General features: G+C 43.3%; 1 protein-coding gene across 1 annotated transcript; it reads left to right on the forward strand.

Annotated features, from left to right (window-relative positions):
- The first annotated feature begins 4,428 nt into the window (after positions 1-4,428).
- mylipa (myosin regulatory light chain interacting protein a) lies at positions 4,429-23,109 on the forward strand. The gene is made up of 7 exons (XM_030412888.1): positions 4,429-4,691; positions 6,511-6,701; positions 16,041-16,226; positions 18,066-18,263; positions 18,703-18,867; positions 19,813-20,236; positions 21,334-23,109. The coding sequence occupies exons 1-7, from the start codon at positions 4,605-4,607 to the stop codon at positions 21,529-21,531; spliced, it is 1,449 nt and encodes a 482-aa protein (XP_030268748.1). The 5' UTR covers positions 4,429-4,604; the 3' UTR covers positions 21,532-23,109.
- The last annotated feature ends 1,763 nt before the right edge of the window (positions 23,110-24,872 follow it).

Genomic DNA, 24,872 nt, shown 5'->3' on the forward strand with positions numbered 1-24,872 from the left:
ATATGAAATCCAAGTATTGTGCTGCAGAGAGATCTACTGACGTTAGCATGCTAACCGTAGTCCTTTACCTGTCCTGGTCCAAAGCTCCCGTGCTAGCAATGCAAACACAAGCCCTCAGGAAGAGCGCCAGGCTTTGAAGCCAACTTTTGTAGTGTACAAACGATGTTGTTATGACTCGCTTGCCTGTCATAATTTGATCCATGTGGTCAAATTAAATCTGGAAAGTCCAGATATTGATGTAACATCCATGTAGAGTTGTCACGATACCAAAATGAGTAACCACGATACTATACCAGACAAAGTATCACGGTTCCGGGTATTATCGCGATACTGCAGCCTTTTTTTATTATCATTATTTTTATGAACTGCAATGTATTTATACAAGTTATAAATACTTATTAATTACTTATAATGTTGTTTGGTGCATGACAAACATAATACTAGTGAAGCATGAATTAGACTGAAACAAATACTTTTATGAATAACATTTATTAAAAAGTTAAAATTAAAAAAAAAAAAAGGTATGGTCTTGACCATGGGTTGCTTCCCTTTTGGGTTGGATGGCTCTCTCTAAAATAAGGAGTGGGAAATACATAACAAATTAGCCTAATGGTCCTAATGGTTTTACTTCATAACTGGGTCAATAAGAGTACATGAACAAAAGCATACGAGCAATAAAAAACAAATAAATGAAGTTAGAATTTATATGGTGAAATCATATAATCATTTAGTTTCCTTTGCACATTATTTATGTTTAACTAATATAAATAATCAACTTAGGATAACAAATCCTCTGTCTTTTAAAAATATCTATTTGACAATAATATAACATAATAAACTATAGAGGACAAAATACAATAAACAGGAACTGATTCCCTGTGAAAACTATATTTTTATGCATTTTCTAGGTGCTTTATACTTTGACATCCTTTAACTCTTCATTCCTCAGCCTGTACACGGAGCATGTAGACTAATATTAGCCAATGAGAAAATAAACAGGGCATACTAACCTGGTATTCGACATATAAATCTGGGTGACGACCCTGCAGGTGTTTATGAGGTTGGATGTGTTCCCTCCTTTGGCTCCTATAGCTTGGTGGCAGCGCCTGCACAGCGGACGGCCATCGTCTATTGCTTTACCATCTGTGCCTTGTTTAAAGCTAAAATAGTTCCAAATGTGACTTTTGGAGTTTGGTTTTTTGAGCAAAATTAGTGGTGCCACTGAGACGCCGCCGCGGCGGCAGACTCGCCGCTCGGGCCTGGTGCTTCTGCCATGGTGAGTGTGTTGTCTCGTGTTAGTGACTGTAAGCTAGCATCTGGGTGAGACAGAACTTTAGCTTGTTGTTTGTTTTGAAGCGAATTTCTATCGAAGCGGAGCTGTCTTCACGGAGTTCGTTCTTGCCGGCAGAAACACACGAACAGCCAATCAGCTAACAGACGGGCGGACCCAGCGTGCGGAAACAGCCTATCATATCCCCGGACATCACCAGTAACAGGCAAACAGCCAATCATTCAGCAGCTGTGTAGTTCGGTTGCAGTAGTTAGCATGTGGGTTTGTTTACAAGGGAGTAGCATGCAGTGAGAAGCTGGGAGGAGAGTAGAGGCGGCCGCTATGTAGCGGAAACTGGCACCGGTAGTATAGTAATCCACGGTAGTACCGTCGTGTAGAATTTCTAGTATAGTAGGAACCGTTAGGATTTGGCACCGCGGGGTACCGTGGGTACCGCGGGTATCGTGCAACTCTACATCCGTGAGCAAACACCAACACATCGCTGCTTCCCAGAGATCCAGTGTTGCCTGTGTGACGTCAGTCAGTTGCAAGCCTTGCCACACCTCCACAACACACCACATGAAAGCGATTTGCAGCTTTTTTTTAAGTTTCATCGTCCGCTGTTATCTGTCTTTTATTTGTTTGTTCGGCCATGACCGTTAACAGTAATGGAAACTGCTTGCTCCCAACGCCAGCAGAGACCAGGACAAACAAAACTGTAACATGCAAACCACCTACTCTCTCTGGCCAACCAAACACTGCTGGGTGAACGCGTCACTACCTGTGCGCCGCTTGTGATATTTTCCGGGAAAGTCACCACCGTCACCGAGTGTACAATCTTTGGTATTAGAGCAAATGTAAAGGCTTTCCTTGGTTATCCATTAGGGGTGGTGAAAAAAATCGATGATTGATTAATCGCAACGATTAATATTAATTAATATTGACGATTATGATTCGATTATTAAATTTCCAAAAATCGATTAAAAAAAAAAATTTTTTTTTTTATTTTGAAACAGTAATACAAACTGGAGTACTCCTCTTACCGGCTTCCGCTACATGGTCCACAGTCTGGAGCCAAGATATGTTATTCCATCCCGGAGCTTTTTCACACTTAAATCGATTCCAAATCTTTACAAGGAGACAAACCTTTCCGTGCAGGTGTCCCTCAACTCTGCTCACAGGGTAGCAATAACCTGTGATGCCTGGACATCCAGAGCTACAGTCTCATATGTGACCGTTACAGCTTATTATGTCAGCAGTTAATGGAAGCTAATGTCCTACGTACTTCAGACGAAAGCTATGGATGATAGCCAACAAGCGCAAATATGTGTGAGTTTCTCAAAGCAATGGCAGACGAGTGGGGAATAGATAAACATGCCCTGGTTCTCGTCACCAACAATGCTTCTAACATGAGTCCGGCTGCTGAGCAACTTTCTTTTAACAGTGAAACACTACATTTAAAACAAATTAAAAAATAATCATTTTGATATTACAGTTACACTATACAATATTGAAGGTGCTGTGAGGTGTTACTACAAAGAGAAGTAAAATAATTCAGCAGCTGACTGATGTTAAATGGAAGATCAATAATCGTTAAAAATTGAAAATCGAATCGATAATCGGTAATAATCGAAAATCGATTTGTAATTGAATCGAGACTTCAATAATCGGAATCGAATCGAATCAGGAAATTGGGCCGATTAACCACCTCTATTATCCATAGGCTCAATTATCATTGTGTTACCTCATTCGGTGATGGTAACAACAGATATTTATTTACATGAAAATCTATGAAATCATCAATTTAATATTTACAATATTAATTTGTTAAAGGGATATTCCAGTGTAAGTTTAATCCATGGTCTAAATCACCGTGAAACTGTGTTAGACTCCCTCTCGAGAGATCAAGTTAGCAGACCGCTAATTTACGGAGTTTTATCAACCTCAGAAACGACCGCACGACAACGATACACTGCAGTAAATGGATCCAAATATAAACTGCCACCAAAAAGCCACAAATAATGCTCAGAACAGCACAATACAAATAGGGTCTCTAACACACTTTCACGGTGATTTAGACCATGGATTACATTTACACCGGAATATCACTTTAACTAATTAATATTGTAAATATTAAACTGATAATTTCATAATATTTTCATAAAATTTAATAATGCAAACTCGAACACCAGATCACTGTTGGTCCGCCAAATATAAACAAAGTAAAGAGTTTTAAATTGTGTTGTCCTTTAAGGTCAGTTATTTTATTCAGTTTTACTCAGTCATGAAAATAAAGCGAGTGTGGTTAGTTTGTTTGGGCGTAAAAAAATCTGTCAATGATCTTTCACTTCTGACTAAATTTTCTTCCCCAAAACTACATAGTGCACCTTTAAATTGCTCTTTATAAATCATCAATGGCTTAAACCTCTTATTAACATTGTAGGAATGAAACAACTGCGGAGTGTAGCCTAGCTGAAAAGATTTTAAAAGGGGCTGAATCGTGTTCATATGCCAGACAAATTCCTTCACATAATCTCACTATGGATTGATTACACTTCATATCAGCACTGGTAACAGGGAAGTCACTTTTATCTCCCCTTCATAATAAGGTAGCTTAATAAAAAGAGATGTCATTTTCTAACGTGTGTTCGCCTCAAGGACAAAAATCAAAAACTTGTGTTACTCAGGGAGGGAAAACAAAGAAGTTGGAAACACAACGTGGCCGCCATCATGAAAGATTCATATAGGCTTTGAACTGCAGCTGCAGATTAGCAAGGCGGAATGTAGCATGTTCCCGCTATCACAGCTATTTTTAGGCTGCATTCTCATTCATAATTAACAGAAAAACCGAGGCTGGGAACCGTATACAAGCCATTAAACTCACCCGTAGGCCTGCTGAAGTTCGCAGAGATGTCTAATTCATTAGGAGCAGGTGAGTTTAGGGAGCCACTTCAGGTCCCTCAGACAGGCCGCGGCCAGAGGAGGGCGCAGCGGACTCCTCACACTTCCAGGCACGGGAGGCGAGCTGGAGCCAGAACAACGTGCGGATGTAACGCGACTTCCGATTGGTCAAAGATTTGCGGCGGTTACGTGAAACCCGCAGTCATTGGGTGGCTGCGAGTAGGCGGCGCCGTGCATGGCATTTCATTGATATAGCCTACAGCTGGTGGCTCTCCGATCAGCCACACGGAGTGGAAGGGTTTGAGAAAGTGACGAAGGCTTGATGTAGGGGGTTTGGGTTATTTTTCCAAGAGGGAGCTCGAGAATTGTTTTCTTTTTTTTATGTATTGTTTTTTGGAAGAGTGGCACACCAAAGATTTTAGACACAGCCAAAATGCTCTGCCACGTTACTCGTCCGGATTCGGTGGTGATGGAAGTGGAAGTTGACGCGAAGGCGAACGGTGAAGACTGTCTGAATAAGGTAGGCTGTGGTGGGATCGACGATCACGTTTTTGTGATTCCTGTTGTTGTTAAATAAAGCAAAGGCATGGTCTGTCGTGGGAGCAGTGTTTTGGCTGCCGTGCAAAAACTTTAAATTGTCCCATTTCCATGAACTTGAAACGACTCATCGCTTGTGTGTGTGTGACTCAAATATTCTGGTGAATCAATTGATAAAAAGCCTGTTTTTTCAGATGATCTCTTTTGACATGATATTCACTGTGAACAAAAGACGCACAACTGTCGCTACATCTGTCTCAGTGTTCACGTTCAGCGGAGGACGGAAACAAAATGTTCCGCTGCGTGAAACGTGACAAGAAAAAAAGACATATGTTTGTCACAATGAAACCTCAAAAAATGTCGATTCATGGGTGAGAGAAGAAACGTCAGGCTCGATTCACATGTGGGGAAAGTTTTGCTGCCATTGTGCGAAACTGCCTGCGATCTCACCTGCATGGCTTAGTCGGAGGCAGATGGCTTTGTGGGGGGTTACTAGAGTTCATTCTCGTGTTGCCTTCGCATCCACCTCCTCGAGTCAATCCGAAACTTCACTCTCTGAGCGCACTTTCCTCCAAAGTGGACGCGACCGGGGGCAGCGTGGTAACTTTTCCTCTCATCAAGTTTGTTTTTTCTCCTACTCTAATAAAATGCTAAAGCGTTTCACATGCATGGCATATCCCCCAGCTTGCTGCTGGTGCGATGAGTGAGTTTTGTATCTGGAGCTTCCGGGCGTCCTGCAGACATCCAGCAGCAAGTTGTGTAATAACCTCATGGCCCGCCGACGATCAGGGGGCGTGGGATTGTGGGGTTCGATGAGCCCCCTTTTCTATTTCCCCTCTTTCTTCTTTTTTTTCACCCAGGGAGAGCCTCCAAGTTCACTTCCACCCTATCCTGAGCTGTAGAATATTGATGGCTTTTTATCTGTGAGAGAGGACTGAAGAACCCCCCCTCCCCCACCACTAGCAGAGTGATAAAAAGCACTTTTGCTGAGACATTTTATTGGCCTCTGTGCAACTCTTGTAGAACCTTATTGATTGCTGTTGAGGAATTCTTTTCATTCTTTGGGAGCCAAAAGTCAAGATGGGTTGATTATTAAGGACATTTTAACTTGCACTGGTCCACCTAACTTTTTCCTTCAGGTGCCCAAGCACATCATTTCGGGGCACCCTACAGTACATTATGTAAATGATTGTAAATAGGAATATTGCTGACAACCTCAAACGTTTTCTTATAGTCTACATATTTATTGCAGCCAGTGACAATCTTTAGATATCTTTAGCCCCTTGGAACCTAAAGCCAACCCAAACAGGGCTCCAGGCTAACCTTTTCTTTGCGCTGGTTCAAATTTTCATTTAGGTGCACCAGCATATCATCTAGGAGCACCCTATAGCACTTTAAATCATTGTATACAGGAATAAAGATGCTGAATGATGTTATTCTATAGCTTAGTCACAGCACAAAAATGTCAGTAACCCGTGATATAAATATTCTATATAATATATTTCTTAAATCCGTCCTGCTAAATTTGAGCGCACCAGTGCATCTAATGATAATCTCTCTTTAGTCGCACCTGATGGCATGTGCGACCGAAACAGTCGCATCCTCGAGCCCTGCCAAAACTCAATATGATAGCTGCCCCTTTTCACATTGTAATCTCCCGCTCTAAATAAAAAAATAATTTTTAACAGAACCCGTAAAGCTTCCTCCTGTCTTGATCTGCTATTTCCTCACAATTGTTGCCACACTGCTGATCCCTTTCCCCCGTCCACTTTTGCGACTAACTTTCTTTCATCTCTCTCCAGGTTTGCAGAAAGTTGGGCATAATTGAAGTGGACTACTTTGGGCTGCAGTTTACAGGCAGCAAAGGAGAGAACCTGTGGCTGAATCTGAGAAACCGCATCTGCCAGCAGATGGACAATGTGGCACCCTGTCGATTGAGGCTGCGCGTCAAGTTCTTTGTCGAGCCCCATCTGATTCTGCAGGAGCAGACGAGGTATGTCATGCCGACGTTTCTCACGTTGCGCAACGAAACTTATCACATTTGTTATCAGGGGATATCAGTGCATCTAACCACTTTGTTTTTAACGCGTCTGCAAATCGGCTCTGAAGAAGTCACAGAAATTAAATCCATCAATAAAATAGCTTTTATTGCTTCATGACATGCAACGCGGATCACATGCCGGGAAAGCAGAACACTGTTCATGGGCTCCCCAGTCACAATCTTATAGATTTGTTTCGAATACAGTGAAACGCCCTGTAGTAACCTCTGTCTTGGGTGCTTCAGGGGTTATTATAGGTCATACTGGCTGAGCACCCAGCAGGAAATGCGATCCAGCAGCTCTGGGGCTGTGCGTTGCTCAGCGCCTGCCCTCTGGGACCTCTGTCACTGCTCCCATTCAACTCAGAATAACTTTTGTTGTGCTTTTTTTGTTTCAATTGTTTACGGCCATTTATGTCTGAACAAAGGCACAGCCCCATCCATTTGGCATTTCTGCAGATGCTGTTTGGAAACTGTGCGACAGGCCAGCACATGGTGTTTTTCCTCGTGGTTTTTGTTCTCACAAGAATTCAAGTCATCATGAGTCACTGATGCAGCTGGTATTCATAAGTTTTTTTGAAAGCATTTTCATGAGCGCTTTGTGAGGTTTTCTTATTCACGTGTACCTGAAATGTGATGTTTTTCATTTTTGAAATCAAATCTTTATTCCAGCGAATAACATATTGGAGTCACATCTCCCAGCACTATCTTGCCTATCTGCCAGATTGGAACAAAAAAACCTGAGTCAGAACAAAAGTAACAAGCCCTGACAAGTCTAGATCCTGACTCAGTATTCCCTAGTCCCCGACTCGTTTGAAGTTTAAAAATAGCAAGTGCATTTGCAGCCCTCGGAACCTGTCCAAAAAGCTTGTTTTACACAGCGTCTGGTGTGATACCGTCAGGATGTTGCATTCACCCCGGGCGCCGCCGCCAGGGTTTGATACCGGCGGGTCTGAGCGACGGATGGTGGAGGTAGGGCAGGCTGGAGGGGGGGGGGGGGAATTTGTTTGGTTTCTTTTTAAGCTCCGCCACGCTGCTCTCGCTCTCTCGCTCACACACATGCGCAGCACGCCACTAGAGCTTGTTCATTAAACTGACATGTATCTGTTTTGGCCGGAGTTTAGTCTGGCATTCCAGTCGGCGCTCCAGTTCACCCACAGCCCCACCTTCAGCTGTTTTCTCTCACTCCCTCCCTTCACCGTGCTCTATCAAATCTAAAGATTGACTTTGCTCTCTTGCCAAATCTTTTATCGCTATCACGTATGAACAGTCGCTGCTCACACTTCCTCTCTTCACCCCCTACCCTGGCCCATATTTGGCAAAGCTTTCTGATGAAGAAAGTGAAAGGCAGCAGGGAGGAGGGGTGTGGAGGACACTTGGCTGCCTGCGCTCTGACCTCCACCAGATTAGCAGGGGTTATCAGCAGATGGCTGGCGTCGGGCGGGGGTCACGGGGGTTGCGAGAAAAAAGGTGAGATGGAGATGTGAGATGGCAGGAAAGGGTATGACGGGTCGCTGTTAATAAAAACTCACACATGGCACACTCCAACACGGCATCGAGTCAGGTGTTAGATTTTTGTGCGCGGCCTTGGTGCCATCCATCTGCTCGGATGTGATATCATCGCGTGGCGGGGGAGCAAACGCTGGCATCGGTTTTGAAGACGAGGGCAAGATGTTGACGGTACACAGCTGTGGCATTTTGGATATCAACACACAACTCTGTGAAACTGCTCTAGTTAATTTATAAGGGCTATTAACTTGTGGCAGCAATTCACAGCAATGCCACATCGGGGTTTTAACTAACAATTGTTTCCATTGTCAGTTCATCTGTTGGTAATTTCCTTGATGAGCTGCTTGGTCAGATAATGTTGAAAAATGTTGATCAGTGTTTTCCAGAGCTCAAGAGGGAGTCCTCCATACCGCAGAGAGGCTTAAAGCAACCCCAAAATATTATTTTTTAAGAAGCTGGAATCAGAATATGGACTATTTCCTCCAAAAAATTCCAACCAATTAGTTGATTATCAAAAAATGTTTGGGATTAATATAATACTTTACAACTTACTGATTAATCATTGCCTCCCTAGCTTCATATGTCTATTGCAGCTTCCCATTTCACTGGTGCAGATTTTAGAAGTATTTTTTTGGTTTTGCTTATTTATTTCTTGTTACACGTGCTTCTATTTTAAACGAGGAGACTCGCGATTTGTTCAAACTTGATTTGTTCATTATCTGTGGGAATTAGTGCTTTCGGGACCAGGCAGAGTCCCATTTACACTAATTTATTGTGCTGTAACCTTTGACCTACTTCCTGCCACAGGCTCTGCACGACTCGCTCTGCCTGCAGGCAAACCTCAGAACTGTCATGCATTGCCACACTGCATGTGCGCTTTGTTTACGGTCGGGTTCAGAAGTTACTGAAACTGTCGAGCGTCTCGACAAACTGGCTTCATAACCACACAGCCTGTTTCAGTAGCAAGCGAATGTGAGCGGGAGAAACTGTTCTCTGCAGCGTTTGGATAAAGCAAAAGGGGCCTGTGTGTTACGACGGCGAGCTGAGGGGTGGGCCTCCCTTTTTCTTTTTTTCTTTTTTTCCCCCCCATCTTATAGGACTTATTATGTAACCTGCGTTGGACGGAGCGTGCACAGAGCTGCTTATATAAGCGGCTGTGTACTCTGCTGCCACGTAAAGCCTTGCAGGTCATTCCAGGGTTCAGGCTCACATGCAGCTGACTATTTGGGCACTTTGTTAATTATGTGCCTCAAAATGCACAATCCAGACTCATTTGTATACATTTTTATTAGCAAAAAGTGGCTACAGGCTGCTCATGATACAGTTCATCTGGTCACATTTCCTATAATCACTGGTGGGTTAGCCATATAACCGTTTTTTGGATGGAGTTTTTGTAATGCACCCAGCCAGCGCGCAGGCCATTTCTATTTCAATTTTAAGGCTTAAGTTCAGCCTGATTCTCTGGCAGCCGTGTCCTCTTTTCTTCCAAAACCCTTTTTTCTTTAATCTCATTGCTCCGAGAGCCTCCCTTCACCCGTCGCTCCCAGGCTTACTTTATAAATCTAGCATTTCCCAGCTTGCAAATGCATAACGTGACCTCCGGCTGCTATTTTCGGGGCAGCTCGAGGCGCCACAGAAGGGTCAGTGAAACCTTCCAGTGGTCGGAGATGCACTGAAAAGATGCTTCAGTTTGTTGGCCTAATTTATTTTTTATTTCTTGTCAGCAGGTCCTAAATTCAGTTTCCCAAAATAACGTTCTTTTAAACATGTGAGTTGCATTCATCTGTGTTTTTTAAACTGGCGTGGTGTAACTGCACTGCCCGCGGGAAGTTTTTATTGGTTAGAGGAGACTGACCCAAGGGCCTCAACAACAGCCCCTGTTATCTGCGTCATTAAACACAACTTGCTGGGGGGCTGTTTCTGGTTTTAAATTTGTGAATGTTTCCCCTTCATTAGCCCCCTCGTGTTTAACATTCTGATCAGGCAAACGCTGGATACACACAGCTATTAGAGGCTTTATCGGAGGGTCCTTATTGTTAACCTGTTTTACCCCCCTGTGGCACTGGGTTTATCTTTTAACTTGAACCCCATCCAGAAGCCAGATGATTTACAAGGAGGGAGGAAAATTGTCTCAAATTATTAAAGAAGGATGCTACGGTAACTTCAAATATGGGTTCAAATACAGCCAACACTAAGATGCTGTGAGATGCTAAAAGAGAGAATCCAGATCAAACATAAAAAAGAGATTCCTATCTCACTTGAAGAACTTTGCTCTGTCGATGTCATTAGCTCTCACTGAACAGAGATCCTTCCTCCTTATGTAATCCCAGGCAGTGCAAAGACTCGCTGGTCTGGGGGGGCTGGGGACTATATCTGTAGAAGTGAATGTGCGGCCTGCCTGCCTGAGTGCATGCGACAGACTATCGATCTGTGCAGGGTGTTTCCTTGCCTTTACCCCCGGTGCATTGCCAGACAGCTTCCAACCCTGTATAAATTCGCATGGATGTACCAACGACAAAACGGTGAACTCCCCTTCACTCTGCCTCATTTTTTACATCAAATAGTTCACCTGGAATACAAGAGCATCATCTCCGTGACGCCGTGCCTCTTCAGCTAAATGTTCTCACACAAACAATTTTGAGGCATTTATTCAGGTCACACACCAGTTATCATTTCTAGCTCACTGTGGCACCGAGGCTACGGAGACAATCAAGCCCAGGATCCCACAAGACACCCTAGGGTCTTGAAAAATGTCCAAATAAACCACCCGAGTTTTTATCAGCAAGCTCCGCCGTCTGAGATTAGATGCTTTTACTTTCCACGTAAATTTCTTTCGCATCCGTTTGTTGTGCACTCGAGTAACTTCTCCCTGATCCGTCTTGTCTGAAGTCATGACGTTAGCCCCCCGTCCAAGAACGGCAGAATAGTTTGTTTTTGTTTGGCGCCTGAACTTTAGGAATGATGCCGGGCTTTAATCACCGTTTTGCCATCCAGTACAGAGCACCGGCCCGCAACCCTCGAGGCATTTAGCATACAAACAGCTTCTTTGTTTTATTGCTGGATAGCTCTCAGTCCGACTGTGCTCTGAGCAAAGGGCTTATGTGTTATATTTAAATGCCGGAATGATCATTCAGCAGCCCTCCGATTAAAGTACAAGATTAGAACTACAATAAGCGTTTGTGTGTCTGACTTTCCGATGCGGCCCACACTCGCAGAGAAGATGTCCAGAGTTTACCACAGTTCATTGACTGATAGTAACCTCCCTAAACGGCTCCTGGCAGTGTGTTATTTGACTAGCTCACAAACCGCATTGTTGAGAGCCCGACCGATGAGGTCTGAGGCTCTGCTGGTGATTGGCTGGGTGAGGCGCAGTCTCTAGGCAGAGGTGTTAGGTTTCAGTTTGGTGGGGACGTTTTGTTCTTCCCGTGCAGCGCTGACATTCTGCACATCGGAGGAATAAAGCAGAAAATGAGACGCGGGTTTTATAGATGGTCGGAGCAGTTTAGTTGACTGTGTACGAGTCTTCTACTACTAGAAAAAGTGTCCTGTCCTGTCATGAAAACCGTCAACTGGTCCAACAAGTTGCTTAGAATGCTCAAACGTTGCATTTTGTGGGTATTTCAGTGTTGTGAATTTGAACGGTTCAGAGATGGGGCAGAAGGAATAAGCTGAATTATTTCACGCCCAGCTACTTAGCTCCGCTCTGTAGCCAGTGACCTATTTTCAGATATTCTTTTTTTTTTTTTAGAATTTTGAAGCCTGCTTTAATTGAATTATTCCAGCCAGGCAATCAAGTATTCACACATTCTTGCAGCGACCCACGTGACTGCTTCCCTCCACAGCTAGGGCTAGATTGGCTAGATTGTTTTCATTTCAGATTGATCTGCTGATCTTCCACGATTAAACGATTAATTGTTTAGATTAGAAGTTGTCAAAAATGTGTGGGAAATTAAGTCGTCTTCTTTTTTCCAACCAATAGACCAAAACCCCAAAACTCTTCATTTGCTATTCTAAGGATGGATTAATCGTCGCAGCTCTGTCCCCCCACAACTACCGTTTTGAAGTGCATTCACTTCTTCCCCATGCTGTCAACATTCTCAGGGGTATCATGACTGTAAATGCATAAGCCTCTTAAGACTGTTTTATGGGTTAACTCTATGCAGGAGAAACAATGATGAGGGTGTATACAGTGTAATATGGTAGATGTAGGCCAGGAGACTTTGGTCTCAGCGCTGACTTCCTGCCATTCAGCCTGCGTCTGAAGAACAAGCACAGGATTGCCTTGTTCTTCACGGGTGAGTCCGTGATGACACGTGGTGCAAACACGTCTGAATAGTAACGTGTGTCGGTCCTCGACACGGTCGAGTCAAACGGGCAGAGGAGAGGTCCAAGCAAGAGACGGACTCCAGCGGATTTTGTCTGGCCGAATGATAATGATTTGTCTGCTCAGATGCCCGTTCTGTTGAGCATGGCTGCCATTTATCCCTCCTGTTGTCTCTTGCCTTGTAACTGAGGCGACAGGCCTCCGTAAACTTGATGGGTTTGCAAAAGAATACAAAGAAGTGTATCCCCGCATATTCAGTCACGTCACATCAGTCTCAAGTCTCATGGATATATGGACTGTCAGCTCTCCCGTGCCCCTCGGCGCAGGATGGTCCTTGACATGTGCTGAGGCAGCACAACACGACCTCAGCAGGCTGATCCCGGGACAGCTGTCTTGAGAAGCTGCCCAAGGAAACCAAGATAGAATAAGTTTGTATTTCAAAATAATGGCCTGGAAAAACCAATGGTTTTGAAATAGCCAGGCTGTGTTAAGGTTAATCGGTCTGGCTGCATGAAATATGGGGGGGGGGGGGTCTTTTTGTGTGTTTTGTTTTGTTCAATTGCATAAAAAAAATAATTCATTTAAATCTGCAGAGTTATCAAATGAATGTAGCGGAGTTAAAAGTACAATATTTGCCTCCAAAATATAATGGGTTCTGGCATTTCACTTAAACACTTTCCATTTTCTCCTTTATACCTCCATTCCAAGTACAGTACTTAGTGTCGTGAATTGTACTTGACTACATTCCGTGACTGTTTACCATACACTTTGACAGTAAATATTTTCAGTTTTACTATCCTATCCCTAATCTGTAGAGAACTCCTGCTCTTGTTATCATAACATTAGTCATGACTGTGCAGAGCTGGTGTTCAGGAATGATACAGTAGCGGTGCAGCTTCACAGGGGCCTCGGTGGGAAAAAAATGACCTTTTTTTTTTTTTTTTTTTGGGCTGTGTTGTTGTGATGTTTGGCAGAGCTCGTATCGGATGCCTCTCATGCAGCCTCGGGGAAGACAGGCAGTAACAGCTCTCAGTGAACTGCAGTTACCTATTTTCTGTTTGGGAAGTAAGAAAACAAATCGGGAGCCAATGGTAATTGGAATTTTTGGCCCGAGATCAGCCGAGCACGCACACCTGTTGACACATTCAGGCGGCCTGAACGGCAGGAATGCAGGACGTCGGATGTCTTGCTCAGTAGCCTAAAGTTGCACACCATGGCGCACGTTGTTATCAATGGTCGGTCAAATGGCAAAACGATGAGGTTTAAACTCAGACTGACGAAACGGAGACTTATCATCAGAGTCGCATCACCTTAACTAACAGGCCAGGACATGTGTGGCGGTAACAGATGTTTTAAGATGACAAATGCCTTGCTCACTGGCACAGTGACCGACATTAACCTCATGCCAGTCGCCACCTGAACTAGAGTAACCTCCGCAGCTTGCCCTGCAGTAACCCTTTGTCGGCACCCTGCAGTATCAAGTCAGCCCTATTGTTTGCGTCAGGCAGGTAGCTGACTAGCAGAGCTCCATCACATGACGCCTGCTGGGCCTGACACAATAGGGCACACTGTGTGTGAGTGTGTGTGTGTGTGTGTTGGAGGGAATGGGATGTTTAACACCATATCAAAGCACTGTTTGTTATGCCTGAGGCTAGTCAGCTATGGGGCTTCGTTGTTATGGTCTGGCTTTATCAGGGGCGGTGTAGGCCGACTTTGTTTGTGCGCCTCACAGCTGCTTCTTGGCCACTGTTGATACTCCTCTGAAGCACCGTGCGCTGGACGAGGTGTGTCTGTGTTGTTGCATTCAGTAGTAGCTACCATACACGTGTGTGCACATCGTGCCACCAGTCATCATGCGCCACTCCCTCGAGCGCCTGGGCTCTTCAGTCCCATAAGATGCGAGGGGAAGCGTCGCCTCCAGCTTGCTCACGTCCTTTGTAGTTCCCACAAGACGTCCCGGCAAGACACCCATTCCACATAAACAACACAACAATTGGTTCATTTAAACTTAATAAAGGGGTGATAATGAGTTGCTACGTCCCCCTCCTCCAATCAAAGTGTCCCTCTGAACCCTTGCAAGTATCCTTGGGTCACAGTTGACCTGATTTGCACAAATGAAAGACGTCTCCCTTTGCATCATGCTTCAAAGAGAACTGTAGCCCTAAGGGAGACTTTTTTTATTTTTTTTATTTAAGAGGAAATCACCAGCGGTTTCAGGCACAGTCTGGTTTCAGTCGCATCAGGATACAGTAGGCCAGAACGTGCAGTCTTTTTCAGGTCTATAGAGCAAAGAGTGTGTGATACCGGGGGTTACATTAGGTCGCTAGACGTGTGTGCATTATCGGTGAGAAGATGGAAAACGCGATTTATAAAATTGTGTTTATGTGGGGAGGGAAATGACAGGATCCCAACAAGTCAACAACATTACCCAGTGGAAAGCAGTCCGACCTGTCGGACAGAAGCAGGTGACTGCAGGCAGGTCCGTGCGTGTTTAAATCTTCTTAAAGTCACTGTGCCAGAGGTCATCTCAAGGAGGATCTGCTCAGGTTACTTCAGTTTAGCGCCGTTCATGCTGTAAGCACCGAGTCGGTTGGGGTGTTTTCCCCTCCTGACGTCTTGTCTCCCGCCGCCAGAAGGAAAGAATGCCTCACATCTTCTGGTCAAAACAATGGAAAGCACCAGCCATGGCTTATTTTTTTTCACAGAAATTTAGCTGTTTTGCTTGGCCACGCCAGAACTCTGTGTTCTCATTTAATCGCTCAGACAAAACAATAACAGCGTTGTTTTCTGACCACCGTTAATCTTTCAAGCCATCAAACATTTTAACGGTCATTTTAGACCCACCTCATTTTTTAACAAGAATTCTTCTGTTGGTGTGGAGTTACTGCACCACATTTTTATTTTTTTATTTTTTTTGACAGGGAGCCAGCTCATTTTAAGGTTTATTATTGTGTTCAACATTGAAACTTATCGCTGAACAACACACACCGGCAGTCATGCATTTGCCCTGGCAGATGCAATAAAACACAGCTGCGCTCTGTCCAAGTACTTCCTCTTGCATTCTGGAGAAAAACTAATATTCAACCCTGAAACTACTTTCCCTGTCTCAACTTCCACTTTTGGAGCCTCTAGTGAATTCACACTTTAGGAAGTTTATTTGTGGAAGAGATTGAAAAAGAGAAAGTGACTACTGAACAAATGTTGCTGTTGCTTTTTCCTTCCACACAAACACACACACACACACCTGTCGTCTGTGGTGAAATTCCAGCCCTCTAATGACCACCTGCTCGAGGCTGTTTGTGCTCCAGACGTCACGACTCCTCAGTGATAACTCATGTAATGAGTAACAGTTGAACAATAACAGAGGGCAATGATACTTTCCTCTGGATAAAAGTGATATTTGTCTTTGTGCATTCAGATTTCACATCTGACCAATGTTCTTTTCTCTTCCTGTCCGCCAGACACGTTTTCTTCATGCACGTGAAGGAGGACCTTCATAATGGCCACCTCCGTATGGGCTCAGAACAAGCAGAGGAGCTTAGCGCGCTGCTGGCACAGGCAGAGTTTGGGGACTACAACCAAAACACAGCCCAGTACTGGTACTCGGAGCTGTGTGGAGAGGAGCCCAGCACCGCCACTATCGACAGGTAAGATGATGTTTGAAGGAAAAGAAACAAAAAATTAAAATCCATAACAGGTCTCCTTTAGTGTGTTCAATAGGTTCTTGTGCATGTAATAGAGCCACACCAACCGAAGCTCTTCTCTCCCACAGAAATCACTGCTCCTAAACGCCTCATCAGTAGTCTCGCATTTAATTCTGTGACTTTTTTCTGACACCACACTACGTCCCCTGGTCACACATTTGCATAACTAATGCCACGTGGCTAGTGTTTTTTATTTTATTTTGCACAGCTGCTCTGTTGTTGTTGTTAGCAGCGCTGGTGTCAGGCATGCGTGAGCTGACCAATCCGTGGAGAGACTGGAGCTCCAACGGAGTGTTTCAGAGCGTTATTCAAAGGGCCCTGTCCCAGAATGTTTTTGTTCTCTCCGCGTGTAACTGTAAAACATACCGCACCCCGACCTCAAAACACCATAAATGATGTTGGTGTGGTTTACACGAGGCACCTGGTATTTGAACAGCATTATAATGGGCTATTTAGCCAGAAGTAAACAAGCTCTAGCCAATCATTAAACTTTGACTTTTTGTGTCAGCTCTCCTAAAGCTCTCTCAAGGAGGCAGGAGTCCACCTCCATAAAGACATGATGAAAACTAAATGACAGTCATGGCAGTGAACCAAAAATGGTTTTAATGCTGCAGCTGGTGTTATTGATTTATTTTTTTAATAAACCAAATTTGTATCTTACATAAAAAAATACCAAAAGTGCTGCACCATGTTGACCTGATGTAGTCTTTCTTCTCAGCCAGGGTAACTGAGGTGAAAGACTTAAGACAAGGCTCTTAAACAGCTGACTGACCAGCCAAGCCAAGCAGATCAGCTCACTGGAGATCACATAGCATGTGCTGACACCAACAGATTCCACTGTACATCTTGCATGTACAGACATGTGTGGCACAGTCGGTCTTGCAAGGTTATGGATTCCAGAAAACATGGATCCCAACGTGCAAACGCCACAGCAGTGGCCATCGCACCTGCAACTGTTGGGAATTCATCCAAGAATTACTGCAGCGTCTCCATTTTGTTCTCGCAGCCTTTGGCGTGCCTACTGGAGCAATTTGTTGTGCACATGGCACTGTTGCTCACAGAGTCTTAAATTATACATTATCAAGCCCCATCTGCCAAACCTGCTCCACTAAACTCCTTGTCCAAGTGCTGTGTGGAGCCAGCAGGCACTGTTGTTCTCTGCTGCACCTCTGCTCACCCCCCACTCTGTTGTGGATTCAGGTGCATGCATTTCCCAACAGTTGTTTTCTATACATTTCATAGAATGATCCCCCTGGTGTGGATGAGTGCAGTAAACATATGCCATGGGGGTTGAAAGCGTACTAGAATATTGTAAGTAAAATTAAAAAGTAGGTCAGTCTTCACACTGTATCACTGTTTCATGTGAGTGGAGTACAATTCTTGCGCTAAAAATACTTAAATGTAAGTAAAAGTTGTTGTTATTACTACACAAAGAACAACCGAGTCCACTAGGCATTTTCTACCACAGTCATTAGAAACCAGCAGGTTTCACCGGCTAGAAGAAGCATTCAGTTCTGCTGCCTAATCATTGCTCTCATAAGTGTAGCTGTCAGAAAACACCCAGTTTAACATCGGAGCTCTCTGCCACAGGCGTTCAAGTCTGACAGCTAAAACACACTCTAGAGTCACATTTATCCTGTTTGAATAATACAGCTGTCGCAGTGGCTGTTCCTTGACAGAAGATTATTTATATGAAAAAGTTTGTGCCAGAAAATGTCATTTCCAGTCGGCACTGTAGAGCTACATAAACTCACACCGTTGTGTTTCTTGTCCCTTGTGCAGCATCATCTCCAGACACAAGGCTCTGGAGGGTTCGAGCCAGGGCTCAGTGGAGTATCAGGCCCTGCAGCTGGTCTCCTCTCTGGAGCATTACGGGGTGGAGTGGCATTGGGTTCGCGACGCAAACGGCCAGCGGTTGGCCATAGGAGTCGGTCCAGAGGGCATCGCCATTTGCAAGGAGGACTTCAGTTTGGTCAACAGGTATGCTCCATGTCTAAAATGGCTGTGTGTATTCTTAAAAGGGCACTATGTGGTTTTGGACGTGAAAATCCAACCCAGAATTGTAATATTTACAATATTAATGGGGTTATAATACAAACTCATACATATTTATTTTCCATAACTGAATAAACATGCTGTTTAAATAAAAATAACGTCCCAAGAACACTGTTTGATGATGCTAGGTGGCATATAAAAAAGTGAAACGGTATGAAATTGTGTCGTCCTATTTGAGGTCAGTTTGTTTATTGAGGTTTGTTTCAGGGTAAAAAAAATAATTATTGTCAGAAAACTGTGTCCCCCAAGTCTACATAGCGCAGCTTTTGACATCATGTTGCAGTAGCCATCAGTTTTAGGAACTACAATTCTGTCTTCTGTCAAGTCAACATGTAACCATTTCTTCTTTTCCCTCTCATCTCAGAGTAAGCTACCCAGTCATCCAGATCGCCACCCAGTCTGGGAAAACGGTGTACCTGACGGTTACCAAGGACACAAATGACAGCGCAGTGCTTCTCTTTAAGCTCATCAGTAACCGGGCAGCCAGCGGCCTGTACAGGGCCATTACAGAGACCCACGCCTTCTACAGGTGAGATCTTAAAACACAGATCATTAACTCACACACACATACACACACATAGCTCCAGCTAGTCAACTTTAATATGAGTAGGCCTTTAAAAGGCTCGCTCCGAGTCAATACTACGTCAAGTTATTAGCACTGGACTGCAGGCCGCAGCTCATTCTAGCTCTGCTGCTCAGTTGAGTTAAATGTTTCAGTCAGCTGTTAGTCATTCACAGATCTGACCTGAATTTGGAGGAGTCTTTCTCACTGTAGCCTGTTTTGATAAAGTTTATGTATATTGTCCCTAACTAGGACTGGTAGATTATTAAACTGAGACCTAAAACACGAGTTCTGCTCTACTTGGCAATCAGTTCTTTCTGCATTCTCCCACATTTGTACATATTGACCTAGTGTGCTCTCGTTTTTCCTTTTTAACCCTTTATTGCCGTATAAATGCATGCAAAGTGGCACGCATAGTCACACAAACATGTCCTTGACCCAAATGGGTGTAGATGGAAATGTAGATTGCACATCTTGAGTTGGTAAAGATGCATTTTTTTTTTTGTCTCAGAGACAAATTTGCAGTGAACAGGGACACTTACAATTGTTGAGCTGTGAATTTGTTCTCAGTCAGTAACAATATTTCAAAGGTACAAAAGACAGCCCCTTCTTTTGTTTCAGAGATGGGTTTCTACCTCAGAGTCTGCAGATTTACTGTTTTTTTTTTTTTTTTTTTCTAGGCCGGTCTTCATCCTAGCTGCTTGGAAACAAGTGTTCAGTGTTTATCTCTGCGTGATGAATGTGGCATCAGAACAGGATGAACGTTACTGTAGGCGTTGCTTAAATAAGCAGTGCAGAGAGAATATTGAATAAACAGACAACACAACAGTGAGGGGAGGAAGAGGTTACTGCAGTTCATTTTGGAAGTGGTAGATTTTACTGACGTTTGTCTCATCTTATTCTCATCTGTAGGTGTGACACAGTCACGAACGCAGTGATGATGCAGTACAGCAGAGACTTCAAGGGTCACCTAGCTTCTCTTTTCCTCAATGAAAACATCAACCTGGGCAAGAAGTATGTCTTCGACATCCGACGTACCTCCAAGGAAGTGTACGACCACGCACGCCGCGCCCTCTACAACTCTGGCGTCGTGGACCTGATGTCCCGCTCTGGCAGCGGCGAACGCTCCTCTCCTTCACGCTCCCCGAGCCGAGACGACCAGCAGGACGAGGGGCTGGACTGCGGTAGCTGCCAGCAGAGCCGGGCCCTGCAGGAGCGACTGCAGAAGCTCAGAGAGGCCCTGTTGTGCATGCTGTGCTGCGAGGAGGAGATAGACGCTGCGTTCTGCCCCTGCGGCCACATGGTGTGCTGCCAAACCTGCGCAAATCAGCTCGAGGTGAGACAACTGTTCACTGGCTGTGAGAAAATGAAAGGGCTGGTTTTGTTGATTTAATTTTCTAATAATTTTCAGTGAACAGATTAGTTGTTTGGCCTGCAAAATGTCTGAAAATTCTCAGTAAATGTTGATCGGTGATTCCAAAAACTTACTGATCAATTTATTATCAAAACAGTTGCTGGTGGCATTCATAGTAAACAACCTTTTGATTAATTGTTGCATGGCTGGCATCTTCTACCCTGGAAATGCTGATTTCATCACAACCTTAAAAGTAGTTCTTAATAAAAGGGAAGAGGCAATTAGAGATGAGGCAACAATTGCTTTGTTTTCTCTTTGGTCCCTGACTTCAGGCCCCTCAGCCTGCATTAAGTTCCCAGCCATACTGAAAGCTCTTTAATTACACTTTAGTTCCAACTTCTGATCCTTTTTATGGTCCTTTAAACAACATCCAAAGCTTTGCTTACACTCCGCTGACCTGATTGTCCCCCCCCCCCCACACTTAATCAGCTAAATGTTGCCCGTCTTTGTGGAAGCAGATGGTGTGTATGTGTGTGTGCGAGTGTGAGTTTGTCTTATGAAGGGATTACAGCAGCCAGCCAAGTCTCACTTCCATTAACGCAACCAAGAAACGTGACCCACTTAATAAACCTGCAAATGACTCAGTAGAATACTTAAGACGAGGGAAGTTTCTCTGCTCTCTGCGCGAGTGCGGAGGCAGTTTTCACAGGCTGTTGAAACGGTGCATGATTCAGCTCGTCTTGACCTTTTTAAACTCTCAGATATTTAACACTCAAAGCGGTCAGATGACGATAGAGGTGGCAGCAGTACTCTCCCAGGCTCATTCCTGTAACTCTGTACTGTTTGGTTGTGGTTGCCTCATCTCTTAACGCAGCAGGTTTCATTAGCTTCGACTCCTCTCGGTTTCACAAGTTTAACGATGTAATCAGCCTTGTTTCACATCCGAGCTGTCTGTAATCTCCCCCCTTTAGCCTTTGATTTGTGCCCATAAACTGACTTTTAAAAAATAAACTCATGTACAAATGATTTAAAAATGAATCAACCTGGTGCTCAATGTTCTCCTCTTCTTTCCCCTTCAGCTGTGTCCCGTGTGTCGGTCGGAGGTGGAGCACGTGCAGCACGTCTACCTGCCCACCTGCACCAGCCTGCTGAGCCTGACGCTGACCGACAACCACCAACACCGCAGCAGCAGCATCCCCGCGCCCATCCACAGAGACATGGACTCCCCTCACAGCCGCTCCGCCACAGAGTACGACCACAAGATGTACCACACATAAAGACGACTCCACTAAAAAAAAAAAAGCCACCAAACTCCACTGCGAACACTTTTTACCAGCCGGTTTGAGTTTTTTTTTTTTTTTTTTTCTTGCCTGGACTCCACGACCTACCAAACATAAAAAAAAAAACTCCTGAGCAAAATCAAAGATCGATGAACTCAACCCACTTCCTCACGTTTGTGTGTTTTCGTGTTATTTCACATTTGGACCTGTTTGGTCTGTACTTTAGTATTGTTATTGGTTGTGCATCATTCTGTCCAAATCCTGTATGTTTTAAACATTCTCCCCCCACTGCCACAACATGATTTTTAGATTAGGCTCTTATTATTCTTTAAATTATTGGATCAGTTGACCTGATACAGACTAGAAACTCTTGTGTTTTTTTGTTTTTGTTTTTTAAATCATGCTTTGAATTTATTTGTTTTGGTTGTTTTTCTTTGCTCCATATCAGGCTCCCAGCCGCCCACAGAACCGAACCATATAATGAACGTATGTTAGAGAATAGCTGTACATAATGGATTTTTTTTTGTGTGTGTGTTCATTTTTAAGGCTTCCTGACATTTTAAAGCTCATCTGTTTTTGATTTAAGAGCAGAGTTTTATGGTGTAACAGAGTGAAATGCATTGTTTTATATTTTGATTTCTCATTTTGTGTTTCGTGTTCTACATTTCCGACGCCAATTAGGGGTTATTCAGGGGCTAAGCAGCTCTGCTCCAGGTATTGCACTGCATGCTAGCGAGACACAACGGGCGCTAAGGCCACCAAGGTCCCGTTAGTGTGATCTCTGGGGTTAAACAGGTTCTTTTTTTAGTCTGCTGGAACTGTGACCGTGAAGTGCAGTATCTCGCCGACACTCCCACAACCTCCTTCACCTCGAAAACGGGTCTTGTTGATTAACTGCCACTCGTCCAAAACAACAGGCCCAGTTTCTTAGACTGCTGCACCTTCACATTTTTATCTCCATGCCAACAGAAAGCAAGAATCAAGAGCAAAAAAAGCTCTTCTTACCAGACAAAAAAACCCAACATGGTTTGATTTGTCTAGCAGCAGCTGCTTCCTCTGAAAACCTCTGCTATCAATTTTTTCTCTGGGGTGTACTAGTGAGTTCCTTTGGATTTCTTTTAAAGGGTACTAGGAGATCTGTCCGTGCAATACTTGCTTGCTTTTTGAAAAGCTTTTTATTTTTCACGTTTTATTTAATTTCAAAGATTATATTTAAAAAAAAAAAAAAAAAAAAAAAAAGAAACTACGTTGTCACTTTACCAAGGAAGTTTTCCACGTCTGTAGGAGGTTTGGCCTTAATGTAGCAGCATCACAGTGTTTATGATAAACTTTCCGCAGACCTTTTTTTTCTGGTAAGAAAAGGAAAACTTTATTTCTTTAATGCTGACTCGATTAAGCTCAGTCACTGCAGGGGAACGACTTTTTATTTTTGTCACATTGTACAAGTAGCGATTTGTTTCTGTTATCTGAAGCAAAGCCACTATGCTCTGTAAAATAATTTAGAATGAAATCATTTTTATATATTCTGTTTTTAACAAAAGAGAAAGTATTAATAAAGTTGTTTTTTAAAAACAAGTGCTCTGGATTTGTGGGACATTGTTACAGTTTCATATGTTGACACCATATTTAGAAAAAACAAATCTAACTTTAGGAGTTATTCGAGATTGTACTGTATGTTTAATGGAAATGTTATTTCTTAAAGGTACTTTCCTTGAATCTTTGCCTTTTTCTTGTGGAATACTTGATTGTACCTCCTTTAGAACTAAAATGAAAAATCTTTAAATAAGATATCCAAAATCAAAATATCTTTTTGGTTGGTTGAGCTGCTCATAAATCATGTCCGCTGAGGCCATGAAGGCTTTAAAGGGCAAACCAAGCAAGCATGTTTGGAACTGTGTCTCCAAGTCATCTGACCAGTCACCTCCCTCACGGCCTCTGTTCCATGAGGCAGATTTACCAGCAGATAAGTTTTATTTAAGGAAAATTGGTTTCCTTGAATACCACCATCCATGAGACCATTTTTACTCAACAAACCTGCACTCTTGAAACAGTTGGCTCCACAGAGCTGGTGAGAAGAGAAAGGGCAAAAAAGGTTTTTAAGGCCTGCTGTGTGAGGTGAATACCAGCTGTGACTCCTCCAGCACCCCAGGTGTATCATACACTGAAAGGTCAACGTGTCACTTGTCACCGTCAGACAAGGGAAGGGATTTGAGAGTTGCGCAGCCTGTGGTTCAAAGTGGCTCTCTGAGTTGATGAGACAGGACAAGCTCTGGTGGACTGTGATTATAAAGTCTGCCAATAAGAGTGAAGCGTAGCAGCAATTGATTGGTCTGACTTCATCCCTTTTCCTGCGAACACCTCCGTCTTTTCTCTGCCCTCCAGATGAGAACACTTCCTTTCTTTTGTCTTATCTGTTTTTATATTTGCTTTCAGGCGTGACTGACATTTAACGTTGAAGGACACCGCCAAGGGCAACCGAAGTTGGTAACTCTTCAAATTAAGATCCTTGTGAAAAGCCTTAGTTTAAAGGTAAAAAGGCCCATATAAGTCTTTATAATAGGGCTTATTAAAGGTGTAAAATATAATGAACAGGCCTTTTGTCGAAGTCATTCCAATATCAAATCGGGGGCAGCGTATCACTAAAGTAGTCGCTAACCACTGTTAACTGAAGCTGCTGTTAGCTCAGTTAGCTGTGAAGCTAGTGGTCCGGACTGGGAGCTCGGGAAGAGTTGTTTATGGCTGGGGCTAGCTAGTTAGCATGCTAACTTCAGGAGATATCTCCACAACACAACACACAGACATCATTTTTTGATGTTTTTCAACTAAAATTCTCACATTACTTTAACATTACTGAGGCTTAACAATGGTATCACAAGCATGATTATAGATTATAAGACATTTACAATGACTTCTTTTGAAACAACCTTATGAGTTTCTTATAATTGTTTACGAAGATATTACAACCAAATCTGTTATTGGTTAATTAAACTAACTTACAATATAACCTATAAAATCAAAAGTAAACCCTCACCAAGCTTTTATTTTTTCTTTATTTTGATCTATACTTATGTCATTATGCATTTAATTAGCAGTTAACCATGATTTTTAGAGCTATATGATTTAAAACAAGAATATTTCCTTTTAACTCTTTTATTACATCATGTTTTATGCACATATTAAGAGTTTTTGAAAGCTTCTGCCTTAATTATGTTAACAAGCATCGTCTACAGGCATGTCAGAAGTTTTTGAGACATTTTTGTAATATTTTGTAGAGGAGCAATTTTTGCCAGATGGGAATAAATATTACATAATTTCTTACCCCTACTGTACATCGTATC

This window comes from Sparus aurata, chromosome 3 (assembly GCF_900880675.1).
Source record: "Sparus aurata chromosome 3, fSpaAur1.1, whole genome shotgun sequence".
Taxonomy (NCBI): domain Eukaryota; kingdom Metazoa; phylum Chordata; class Actinopteri; order Spariformes; family Sparidae; genus Sparus; species Sparus aurata.